This window comes from Eublepharis macularius, chromosome 9, assembly GCF_028583425.1.
Source record: "Eublepharis macularius isolate TG4126 chromosome 9, MPM_Emac_v1.0, whole genome shotgun sequence".
Lineage (NCBI taxonomy): Eukaryota > Metazoa > Chordata > Lepidosauria > Squamata > Eublepharidae > Eublepharis > Eublepharis macularius.
In genome coordinates this window covers 39,231,527-39,244,439 of record NC_072798.1, presented here as the reverse complement: position 1 = coordinate 39,244,439, position 12,913 = coordinate 39,231,527, and the positions used below count along the sequence as shown (strand labels likewise).

Genomic DNA, 12,913 nt, shown 5'->3' with positions numbered 1-12,913 from the left:
TCCTTCTTATTGTCATACTGCCCTCAGGTGTGCAGGACTCCAATACGACTTGTTATCATATCAAATGGACATGCACCACCATCCCCAGTAACGCGATAGCCACCCAAGCTATCAAATATACAAAAACTCATATTTTAAGACATCCATCCATACAAAGCCCACCCCTCAAACCACATCCAATGAAATAACAGCAAACACATGCACAATATTCCAATAAAGACTGGGCACCACCTGAATGGCGATGCCAGCCAAAAGAAGCAGCCCTGATCCTAAATGTCTCCTGCACCTATTCAGAGCCATTAATATTGGCCCCCACCACTCCCACCCCACCCCGTTACTACTAAAAGTAACTCTGCTTTGTTCTCAGCTGCAGTAAGGTACAGTATTGTTACAGAAAGGAGCATTTTAAGTAAACCTGTGGTGTTGTCCCGCAGAAGTTGGTGATCAGTATCTACAATGGGGGATGTGGCTGTACCCCCCAGTACACTTCCTGGGGTCACATAGGGGTCAGATTCAGGGTCAATGTTTGGAATACCTTTCCATGGCACTCCTGGCTGAAACTCTGAAACAGAACAGCAACAATTAAATTTCCAAGAATGTTATTTTATCATAGCACATACATTCATGGTTATAGCATGTTTTCGGATATTAAAAATGTCTAGGCTTGGCACAGTGGGTTTTTAAAAAAATCAGCATTTCTAGATTTAGATCTACAGAAAGAAATGTTATGGGACGAAAACATGGAGATGGTGAAGGAATCCAAGTCACATAAGACAGTTACACCTCCTATTCTCATCACAGATCCAGAGGAGTTAGCCGTGTTAGTCTGCAGTAGCAAATATCCCACCATGCAGATTGTGTTCCTACTGTTGGAGTTTGCACTTGGCTGATCGTGGAGGGTGGCTTGATTGATTGACTTTCCCACATGCAGATGGACTGCAAGCCATAAGGAATATTATCCAGGACAAAACCGCAGCACACTTTGTACTCACTCACAATTACTTCGAATTTGGTGACAACTTATATCTACAGGTTAATGGCACAGCCATGGGCACACGCATGGCACCACAATATGCTAACATATTCATGGCAGACTTGGAGCAACGCTTCCTCAGCTCCCATCCACTGGAACCACTGCTATACTTAAGATTCCCGGATGACATCTTCATCATTTGGACCCATGGGAAGGAAGCCCTTGAGAGATTTCATCAGGACTTCAATAACTTTCACCCTACTATCAACCTTAGCCTGGACCACTCTACACAACAGGTACACTTCCTGGACACCACCGTACAACTACATAATGGACGAATAAATACCACCTTATACCGGAAACCAACAGACCGATACTCATATCTACATGCCTCCAGCTTCCACCCTAAACATACCACTCGGTCTATTGTCTACAGCCAAGCCTTACGTTACAACCGTATCTGCTCCAATGCTCTCGATCGAGACTCACACTTAAGAGATTTACAACAAGCATTTTTGAGACTACAGTACCCACCAAATGAAGTGAAGAAACAAATCAACAGGGCCAGACTAGTACCCAGAAACAGTCTGCTCCAGGACAAACCTAAAGGAATTAACAACAGAACACCACTGGTTGTCACCTATAGCTCCCAGCTCAAACCCATCCAACGTATCATCAGTGAGCTACAACCCATCCTGGAAAATGATACCTCTCTCTCAGAAGCCCTGGGTGGAAGACCTTTCCTTGCCTACAGACAGCCCCCCAATCTTAAACGACTTCTCACTTACAATCATGAATCGGCCAGCAGAGTCAACAGCACAGGTACCAGGCCCTGCAACAGACCCAGATGCCAGCTCTGCCCCTATATCTACCCAGGGAATACAATTACAGGACCCAATGGCATCAACTACACTGTCTCTGGCTCTTACAGCTGCTCATCCTCCAATCTGATATATGCCCTCATGTGCCAACAATGTCCTTCTGCTCTGTACATTGGACAAACCAGCCAACCTCTACGCAAAAGAATAAATGGACACAAATCTGACATTAGAAATGGAAACGTCCAGAAACCAGTGGGAGAACACTTCAATCTACCAGGACATTCCACCAAAGACTTAAAGGTCGCTGTGGTTCAACAGAAACCTTTCAAAAATAAAATCCAACGGGAGGCTGCTGAATTGGAATTCATATGCAAATTTGACTCTGTCAAGATGGGACTGAATAGAGACTATGAATGGTTATCACATTATCACAGGTAACAGATTTCCTTTACAGAGGCGTGGTCTGGGGGAGCCCAGTGTCGCCTGGTGTGGGCTTTCAGGGACCACAGTTCTCTTTGTCAGATGCATCTGGCAGGGAGAGCTGTGGTTATCGAAGACTTATACTACATAGGAATTGGATACTTTCCAAACAAACACGGCAAACTGACTCCACACCAAAAGGAGATGTTTACATTTACTAGCAAAGGAATGTTTGGGTTGCCTCCACGCTAAATGCATCCTGTCCGCTTGTGATATATGTCCCCTTCTTTCCCTCTCTCCCCTCCTCTTCTGTATGTGGCCAGTTTGGATCAGGCATCTGACGAAGAGAACTTGATTCTCGAAAGCTTATGCTACAATAAAATTGGTTAGTCTTAAAGGTGCTACTGGACTCTTTTTGATTATTTTCATCACAGAATCTGATCCCCCCCCTCCATCCCTTTGCAATCAAGCATTAACTAATTATTTTAAGTTATGGTAGGAAATGTAATTATGTTCAAAGGAAAGGTCTCTATGCTGATTTTGAACACAAAATCTGTACTATTGGCACAACATAAACAGCCTTGATTATGTTCCCTCCAAACTATTATATAAATTGTTCCATGAAACTAACAGAAGTCTACTGCAGAACATGTGAAGTTCTGCATGGATGGCATTCAAGACCACTATCTAGCTTTCATTTCAGACTAATTTGGCTTTCATCGTTTTGAAATGGCGACTACTTTGATGAATATACAGAAGTTCCAGAGATTAGATAGTACTTTGAACATGGGTTTGGAAGCTTCTATTTTAGAGAGCTTATGCCTTTTTAAGGCTGCAAATCTTTAGACAATGCAGCTTGTATAGATGATGCTCCATTCTCACTCCAATAAAACTAGAATTTATTTTTGGTGTGTAGCTGGGTCTCTTGCACGCAGAAAAGAGTGAAATTCTTAACAGTAATGTAAATCTGATTATACTTCTTGGCTGTTCTAGCTAGATCCATCAAGGTCCAATTCGATAAACAAACTGTAATAGCATGAGGAAGTACATCATAGTGGGATATACTAATTTTACCTCATTCACTGATTAACAGGCTACTTTGAGCAGTTGCCTACTATTCAATCAAATCTGAGTTTTGCACAACTCAACATAAAATAAGACTGGATCTGAAAAGAAAATCTCATCAATAAAATAAAGCAACAGGGTATATTTAATCAGGGCTGTATGTATAAGTGTAGAGAGATCATGGAATATGAGATCGGATGACATCTTGAGAATTTTAGCTTTCTTCAAGAAATACACACACAAGGATCAAGTTTCTAAGTTCAGTAGTGAAGATATGTAGGAACAGCACATGCCTGGTGAAATCTCTGAAGTCGGAGGGATTGCTGAATAAGATCCAGTGACTGGTAGCAGGTCTTCAGTGATCTGTATTGCTCCTTGCCAAATAAGTTATCCAATATAAGTTTAATTTACAAGACAGTGGTGAAAAGTGCCATCAAGTCATAGCTGACTTATGGCAACTCTTTCAAGGCAAGAGACTAATAGAGGTGGTTGGTTTGTCATTGCTTACCTCTGCAAACCTCATCTTCTCTGGCAGTTTCCCATTCAATTACTAACCAAGGGTGAACCTGCTTAGCTTCTGAGAGCTGACAAAATCAGGCTTGCTGCCTGGGCTATCCCAGTCAGGGTTTAATTTAGGTTAGTCACATAAGTTACACAGATCACATAATTTAACTTTCCTTGAGCATTATTTTGATTTTTAACCCCACCAAGTAGATACAGCCCTGCTTATAACTTTGTGATTGTAGTAAAGCTACAGCCTCAGACACAAGATAGACAGTTAATGACCAGAATTTCAAGCAGAACAGTGAAATTACCTGGAGGCCAACTGGCATTGCTGGATTTGTTTCCAATCTTACTTGTTGGTGGAGATTTGGCAGGTAACCAACTATCGCCACCATGACCTGTGTGGCTGCCCAGCGGGTCGCCAGGGATTATATCAAATTGGTTGTAGGGTGATCCCCCTCGAGCTTTTCCAGGGGGCACAATCGTGCCTGGAAAACATTTTGACACAGGAAAATCAGGGCAGGTACTGAAGACAGATTCATACTTTTTCGGCAGATGTACTAATTTTAAAACTCAACTGAACCCATGAAGAGCCATTTCTTCTTGTTTCCAAAAATAGCTGGATATGAAGAAAACTGATCAGTCAACCCTTGCAGCAATCACAAATCCCTCCCCGACAAAATCTGAAATAACCAAACAAGCAAGAGAAACGCTTTAAAAAAGAGAGATGGATTCCAAACATGAGGGAGGAGTAAAAATACATACTGAAGACAGGGATATATGTCAGTAGAAGGGTGGGCAGAACCAAAGCTTGACCCATAACAGAAGCACCCACACCAGCTTCTGAAGGGAGCAACATTTGTTGTCACCAAATAGTTGAAATTACAGTTTCTAGCAATTATTTCATCGCAGGTGTAAAGCAGCATTATATCAGAGCTCTGATTTCCCATTTTTAACATAATCTAGAATCTCTCACCATTTTTGTGCATATTGGCCTCTTGGGAAGCTACAGAGGGCAACCCGTCCATCATAGAAGTCCATTGTTTAAAGCGAGATTCTGATCCAGTTTCTTTCCCTCCTACCATGCCATAATCCATGCCACTGGAGCCAAAACCTGTGGAATACCACAGAATATCAGTATCATCTAAGTGTATATCTGTGATTACAGTAATGAATCAAATGAAATGAAGATACCAAATCACTTTTGTAAACAAATTTTGTTCTCTCTCCACCCTGTTCTGTGTCGATGTATCACTTTATTAAACAGTTTACAAATATCTGACATCTAGGGCTTAGTAACTACAATAACCTAAATAATATTTAGAACATAAAATACATTAGAGTATTTATTATTTATTTCATGTACATATACATATAGGACTCTCAACAAAACACTGACCCCGTATCTATTTAGCTTCAGCAACGCTGGCTACAAAACATGTATCTGAGCCACACTCAGGGACCAGGGTAGCATACTGCCACTGTGTCAAACCCTGGGACCAGTTCAGTTTACTATAGTATCTAGAGCCACATAAAAGCAACTGTTTAAAAAACACTTTTTCTCAAAAGGAAAGGCCCTTAACTTTCTCAAACTCAGCTGTCCCAGCATTTCTGAACAAAATATTACCTAAATAGCCCTTATTTTATCAGATGGACACAACTGCTCAGTTTTCAACTCCCAGCGTCTCACGCACACATGGTAAATCCATTTTGTATCATAGACACTTAGGACATGATCCACTTATTTCATGGTTGCCTCACTCAAATGGAAGAAAGAGCCCTATTCAAGTAGAACTCTACTGCCCTGACCTGGATGACTCAGGCTAGGCCGATCTCATTAGCTAAGCAGGGTCAACCCTGATTAGTACTTGGATTAGATACCATCAAGGAATCCAGGGCTGTTACACAGAGGCAGGCAATGGCAAACCACTTCTGAACATCACTTGCCTTTGAAACAGGACTGCCATAAATCCAACACTACAGCCCTGTTTCCCACCTCCATAGGGGCACATGCGTGCAGCACAATGATATGCCTGGGGAAATGGGAGATTACTTCACATATCCCCATCCAGCTCTTCTCTGACTACAATTTACATTACTCAAGTAATTTGCATTAAGCAGACTTATATGGTTCTTAAACAGAATCACAGCAATAGTGGAATCTCAGGGTCATTGTGAGGCTGGTTTATGATCTTGTACAAGTAAACTACTTATGAAATGCTATCCTACATTAATGCAGTCAGTCTTAAAATAAAGTTAGTGAGTCAGCGTAACACTGAGTAACACTCTGTAGGAAGGAAACCAAAGCTAGGCTTCTGTTCCACAAGGCAGATTCGGCAACGCGACTGCTACAAACCACAAATCCAATGTCTGATTTTTAGTGCACTGAAGTATTAACAGATTCTAGATGCACAAGAAATAAAACTAGGAAACAATTACAGCAATCTGCAGCACTTACCTGAACTGTATCCAGGAATTTGCCCTTTGGCCTGTAAATCTGAGAGGCCCACATTCAGACTACTAGGTACTATGCTGTCTAAATGTGGCTTTGGCCCAACTGGATGGGATGGAGAATGTTTCATGCCAGGCTGCCTCTGCTGCTGCTGAAGGGCACTCACCATACGAGCCAGCTACAGCCGAGGAAACAAAAAGAACAAAATAACCTTTAAAACTTGAGATACAATTATGAGCATGAACAAGTGATTACACTTCAAACAGCATGTGGTTTTAAAGGAAGCAATTGGGCTGAATAGCATCTTCCTGCTACACTGCCAGATTTCCATGCCCCCCACCAAGTACATCAGTCAGACTGAAAAATGCTATACCTGTTGCTCTTGCTGCTGGCGCACAGCTTGGGAAATCTTTCTCTGGTTCTGTAACAGCTGCTGCTGCTGCTGCTGCTGTTGCTGCTGCTGCTGGAGGAGAAGTTGACATGCCTGCAAGGCAAGTGAAGGAAAAGAAACTGGCTTATTTTAGCCACAATTCTTGCTGAAATTAACAACTCACAAACACACATTTCAGTAAATATGAAGGAAAAATAATGTGAAAGGTTTTGCTTCTAGAGGAATGCAATACTTTTCCTGTGTGTCTAAGGATACTGGAAATGGTCTTTCCATCAAGAGGATTAAATTATTATGAATAGACACAGAGAGATGTGAAGGTAGGATTAAAAAACAGAAAAATTAAAGAAAAAGTCCCTGTGACACTGAGAGATCTCTGTCTTTTTGGGGCTACACCTCTGAAGATGCCAGCCATAGCTGCTGGCGAAACGTCAGGAACTACAATGCCAAGATCACGGCAATACAGCCCGGAAAACCCACAACAACCAAAGAAAAAGTACTTTCCTCATTTTTTTAAAGGGACTTTCCCCTCACTAACTCTGATGGAAAATTTGGGGAAGCACTGAATACAACTCCTAGGAAATATTTTCTCGTTTAGAATTAGTAAAATTCTTCTTAAGGCAAGAGTTTTCACACACAAAATGTATAGCATGAAAAAGTGTGAGGACTTTCAACATTTCCAATGTAAAAACTGGCAAATTGGGGAAACACTAAAAAAAAAACCCTCCTGCAAAACATGTTTTCTTTCTGAATGAAAAAACCCTTGCCTTACAAATAATTTCATTCTTTCCAAATGTACAACATAAAAAAATCTGAAATTTTCTCAATTTTTTCCATGGAAACACTGGGAAATTTGAACGTCACTGAAAAAAGAACTCCCATAGTACAGTCATATACAATGTATTCTTTTTTTTCAATTGTTTTTAATTTAATGATTTTAAGTTATGTGTTTTATGATAATACATTATTAAAAAGTTCAGTGTTTTCAGTGTTAAAATTTTAGCTTAATCACGTTCTACGTTATGACTCTCTGAGAGTTTCTGTTCAAATAATATACCTTGTCTATTACAGAATTTGTTTTCTACTTTCAACTTTTTTTTACATATGTACGGCAGCATATGGTGCAAAAGTTTGCAACTCTTTCTCAAGTACTGGGAATACTTTCAGTTTTTCTGATAGAAAACAAAGAGCATAAATTACTGTGGGTTGAATTCTACAGAGAGTCAGCATCACTTTCTCACATACTTTGGCAGCTCAAAATGTCCCATGCCAGAAACAATATTTCAGGGGCATTTAGGGCTGCAACAAAAATGAGGGGGTGGGAGGAAGCTGAGCTCTGTGAGACCTAACAAATATGACACAAAAAAATACTCCCCTGTGTATCAAAAATATAATAACAGACTCAGGAAGGTTAGAAAAAAAGGACCACATTTGCTTACAAGCTGAAATTGGGGAATCTGTGGAAGTTGGCTCAGCATAGCAATCTGTTGAGGAGAAAGCTGGGGCCCCATATTGAAAAGACCTGGGTTCAGACCACTGTTAGGAAATTGCTTGAGCATGGAAGCAGACACCTGTAAAAAAAAAAAAAGAGTACACATTCTTCAACAAGAAACTGACAGAATTACCAAGCTATTTAGAGAGAAGTCTCCAGTCTCTACCCACAACCTTTGTGTAAAGGGGGAAGGTGTTCTCTCAGAGGAAGGGACAAAGCACTGTAACATGGAATGGTCCTGCTTCAGTGTAACCAACCCAGATACCCCCTTCCACTGATGTTAAACAAGAGGCACACCAAGTGTTAAGTCAACATTCCACAAATGTAAAAGCAGATTTTAACAATTTGAAAATGGAACATGACAAAGATGATATGGACTGAGGTATACTTCATAGACTGGAAATCATGTGACCATATGCCAATGTTACCCAAAATGTGCATTATTTATTTTAAAAAATTTATATTCAGTTATTTTAAATTGGGAGATGACTTCTAGAATAACGTGTTATATTTCAGTTGTTTGTTGCAATGTCCCTACTGGGCAGGTAGGTCAGGTAGTTTTGCTAAAGCATTATACTGAATTATGCATGAAACCTCTTGCTCCCCCACTGTGGCTTTTCAGGAAATCCATATTTAACCTCACACCTTTGTGCTAGGTAAAGACAGAGGGGGGGGGAGAAGAAAGAAGACTGCACTGCAGCACAAAGAAGAGGAAGAACCAACGTATCACCTTCTGTCACTTTGCTGCAGGGAAAGATGAGCATGAAGGTGGAGGCCAGGGCATACCAATGAAAAGATATGCCTGTTGCTTACTCATGTTTCTCTCTCTCCTATGCTGTGCGAAGAAAAGCAGAGGCTGACAGCCTAAAGGAGAGGCTGGACAGCACCTCAAAGTCTTCCACTGAGCATGCAGATCAAAAACAGAACTCAGTCCTTCTGACTCACAAAAAGGTAAGAAGAGCAACGAAATTGAGATATATACTACCAAAACTCTTCAGTGAGCACAAAACAAGAATAATTTAAATATAATTAATATTCTTCCCTGTTCTCTCTGTAGTTTATTTGAAGTTATGCTTTATATTAATCTCTTACACACAGAAAACAGAGTTGCACTTAACTGGTAACTGTTGTTCTGAATGGTCTTCTGTGCACTCCCAAACTGGGACTGCAGAAGCACGGGCCAGCCATGGAGATTTTCTGGAGATTATCAGCACCCCTCCTCTCTTTGGCACTTTCCCACCAAAAACATCACAAGATCAGGAGGAGGGGTGCTATTCCATCAATTCTCTCCATGCCACTGTCAGATACCTCCCCAGAAACTAAGATTCCAGAGAGTTCACAGTGGGGCAGGAAGGAGGGATGTGTGCCTGCACAGAAGAACACTTGATGAACAACAGAGGTAATTGCAACCCTGTTTTCATCTTCGTGGCTTCTGTGCAGTCCCACATTGGGAGAGCAGCAAGCTCACTTACTGAAGATGGGTGTGAAGCTCTCAGAGTAAGAGACTTTGGAGGACCACTTTCTCCCCAGATGCTTAGAGTCTCATTGATATTCACCCAGAAGTGCTTTTAAAAAACTGGGAGTTCTCTAAAAGTGTCCCAGCCAAAGGAGGAATACAGCAAGGAAAAAAAGCTCTCTTTTGGGGAGCTGTGCTAGGTAAAGGGCATTGAATAATCATGCACTCAAGACAGAGTGATAGCCTCAACCAACCCACAAAGGAAGAGTTGGTGAGAATACTATCAGGTCTCTCTGGGAGCCTGAATGACTAATACAACTGATAGTGTTGTGAAACATGAGGGCTATGAAACTCTATGAATGGGGGGGGGGACATTGGTTAGAAACCCACAGTGTCCTTATTCCACTGGTGGAAGTGCTGTACACTAAAAATGAAGCACCAGGGAGTGCAAAAAGTTAACAAAGAGTTTTACGCCTACTTTAAATATCTTTGGAGATCCAATAAAGAGGAAAGTTGAAATTGTTTGAGTCCCAAACACAGTCAATAGCACAAAAAAGGTCCAAGTCCTGCGACAGCCTTAGTAGAGACTCTTACACACTTAGAGATGCAACATGGGTAGTCAAGGAGCAGCAGTTGCCACTCAGTAAAAAACAAGACAAAAACAAAGCTGAGACTACTGCTATAGTGCAGGAAAAGGAGCTGACCAAAACTTCTAAAGCCATGAAAACACAAAACATCCACACCAGAATAATGAAAACATTGAAGCAGGCGTGATGGGGCCAAAGAAAGGACAGACAGTAGCACCATCAATGAACCTTGTGCTGCTAGCAGACCTAAACTAGGCTTTCCAACCTGTCCACATTAACCAATAATGAGCACTCAAAGACAGCACTCTTTTTTCAGTCTCAGGGGGAATACTGTACAGTTCAATTAACAGAAGAACAGGCAACCTCCCTTGAGAGGAGAAGGAGGGAAGACCTTGGGTCTTCTGAGCCCATAAAGCAACACAGACATAAAAAAAAATTGTAGGAAAACTGAGCAGTGGACAAAGCAGCAGACCACTGAATTCTTACTTTCTCTTGTACAGTAAATCATCAATAAGGACAGAAAAGTTAATTTAAAGGAGTCGTCAGCAAGCCCATTCTTCCCGCAGTGTTGTCTATCTACACTGAAGAATTCAGAGTCTCTGTGTGAAGTCACAGTAACAGCCACTACTTTTTTTTTTAAGTCCTAGCATGGACTAGGGCAGTCCAACTCCAGGTTAAAGGAACAGACTTGTCACACACACTACAGTTATTTGCTGTGAAACACAAAAATATCTGAAGAGTAAGCTGAACTAACAAAATCTCATAGCAAATAAACGTTAGTCCTTAGAGAGCCATTGGGATTTTGCCTTACTCTACAAAGATGCAGTATGCTATTGGAGATGTTCAATGGTCTCAATTTATAACACTCTGGCTAATACTCTTCTTGCACCAGGACAAATGTGTTTCATGCTTCCTTCAAAGGGGATGCTAAAAGGATCATAATGATCTGTTGATGAGCAGCTTAAAGGAAAAATTGCAGCAGGGGTATACTGCTTCCCACACAGGTTAACAGCTTACAGCATTCACAGTCTACAGTAACTTAAGAGAGCCAGTTTGATGTAGTGGTTAAGAGCAGCAGGAGTCTAATCTGGAGAACTGGGTTTGATTCCCCACTCTTCCACTTATTATTATTATTAATAAGAGATGAAGTGTTCTTAAATCTTTAAGCCATCGACCCAACCATGATGACCACTGGAATAAAGTATAAATTTGCTAAAGGATTGCAGCAGGGGCCCTGACAACAGACAATTCAATGAAAGTTTGTGTGTCAAATTTTTTTGTCCTGTGGTAACTTTTCTGAGTAGAAATATAAGATGTTCTTTAAAAAGATGGGTATGGAGTTTATTTAAACCCCACACCTTTCAGCCACAGCATGGACTCAAAGTGGCTATAACATTTTATACCTTTCCATTCCATATACGCAATAACCCTGCAGAGCAAGCTGAGCTGAGAGAATGCAAAGGGCCCAAGGCCACAGGCAAACCTTTCAGGCAAAATGACATTCAAATATGGATTTCCCAAATCCTAGCCCAATGCTCTAACCGTTATACCAAACTGGCTCTAATTAGAAATGGTGTCATACAGGAATTACTCTGGAGGCAGGAGGAACACAAGAACTCTCTCTTAGCAGCGGCTGCTGTAATGCTGTGGAGTCTGTTTCATATTTTATGATAGTCAAAGGATACTAAAACCTGGAGCAGTTTCAGTCCAGGTTTTACTCATGTCTGTGTCAACTGGTGGAAGGCCTGAGCTAGGCCTTGTGTTCTTTTCTTTGTTTCTGCTGAATTAAGTTACTCTGTGCTGACTAAAAGAGACCCTCTGCACATTCTTAAATGACTGCTGAATCTTACAGCAATGAGACTGAGAACCCTGAGGAGAGCCCACATCATTCCCTGGTTGGAAAATGGGAGTGTGGGCCTACGTGGAACCGACAGGGAAAAAACTGCCTTCAAAAAGCGTTGGGCTCAGAGGTGCAGGTTCATCTTCTCTGTTAAAACAGAAGCAGCTGAGGAATCCCAATCATTACACTGAGGGTTCCAGGCTGCTAAGTCAGCTGTATTAACTCCTGCCTCCAGAAACTGCACCTCGGAATCAAGGACAGCCTGGGAGTAGGAGGGATTCCTTGTCAGACAGGCACATTTCCGAAGGCCTTGGGGAAAAGCCTCCCATCCTCAGATCCCAGGACTCTTAAGTTACACCTCAAGGTGTCTCCCCCTGGAGCCCACACAGTCAAGGGAGTGGAGAGCGAGTGCCTATTCAGGCTGGCAGACAGCCAAAGTCTTTAGAAAAAAACTCTCAGCCTCCCAATGGAGAGAACTGTTAGCTACACCTCCAGGTATCTCCCTTCACAGCTGACAAAGTCAAAGAGGGGAGGGGTCTTTATCCAGGCAGGCACGCCAAAAACCTTTGGAACTGAGGGTTGTCAGGCCACATTTCCCGGCTTCTCCCTACAAAACCAAGGGGGCAGGTGCCTTTAATCAGATTGATACGCAGCTGCAGTCTTGAAGGAAGAGCTATTGTGAGGAGGATCTGACAGGCCACACCTCTGTACTTAGGCCTTGGTACTCAATGGTGCTAGAGAAGCAATCAGGCTGGCACAAAGCCACTGCCCTGCAGAAGAGCTGTTGTGGAGAGGCTCTCACAGGCCACACCTCTGGACTTAACCCTTGGTAATCAAGGGTGGTAGGGAGGGAGCTGGTGCTTTTAATAAGGCTGGCATTTTCCAGCATCTTGAAGAAGGTCTCTTGAGCTGTAA

General features: G+C 41.8%; 1 protein-coding gene across 2 annotated transcripts in view; it reads right to left on the bottom strand.

Moving 5' to 3' along the window:
* Positions 1 to 12,913, bottom strand: part of TNRC6B (trinucleotide repeat containing adaptor 6B) — a 161,516-nt gene that overhangs the window by 10,515 nt on the left and 138,088 nt on the right. For both annotated transcript variants that reach the window (XM_054989153.1, XM_054989154.1), the window contains 6 exons: positions 8,063 to 8,194; positions 6,609 to 6,719; positions 6,242 to 6,413; positions 4,760 to 4,897; positions 4,095 to 4,271; positions 416 to 562 (listed from right to left, as the gene is read on the bottom strand). In XM_054989153.1, the coding sequence (XP_054845128.1) occupies positions 416 to 562; positions 4,095 to 4,271; positions 4,760 to 4,897; positions 6,242 to 6,413; positions 6,609 to 6,719; positions 8,063 to 8,194 (877 nt within the window). The remainder of the gene's footprint in view (positions 1 to 415; positions 563 to 4,094; positions 4,272 to 4,759; positions 4,898 to 6,241; positions 6,414 to 6,608; positions 6,720 to 8,062; positions 8,195 to 12,913) is intronic.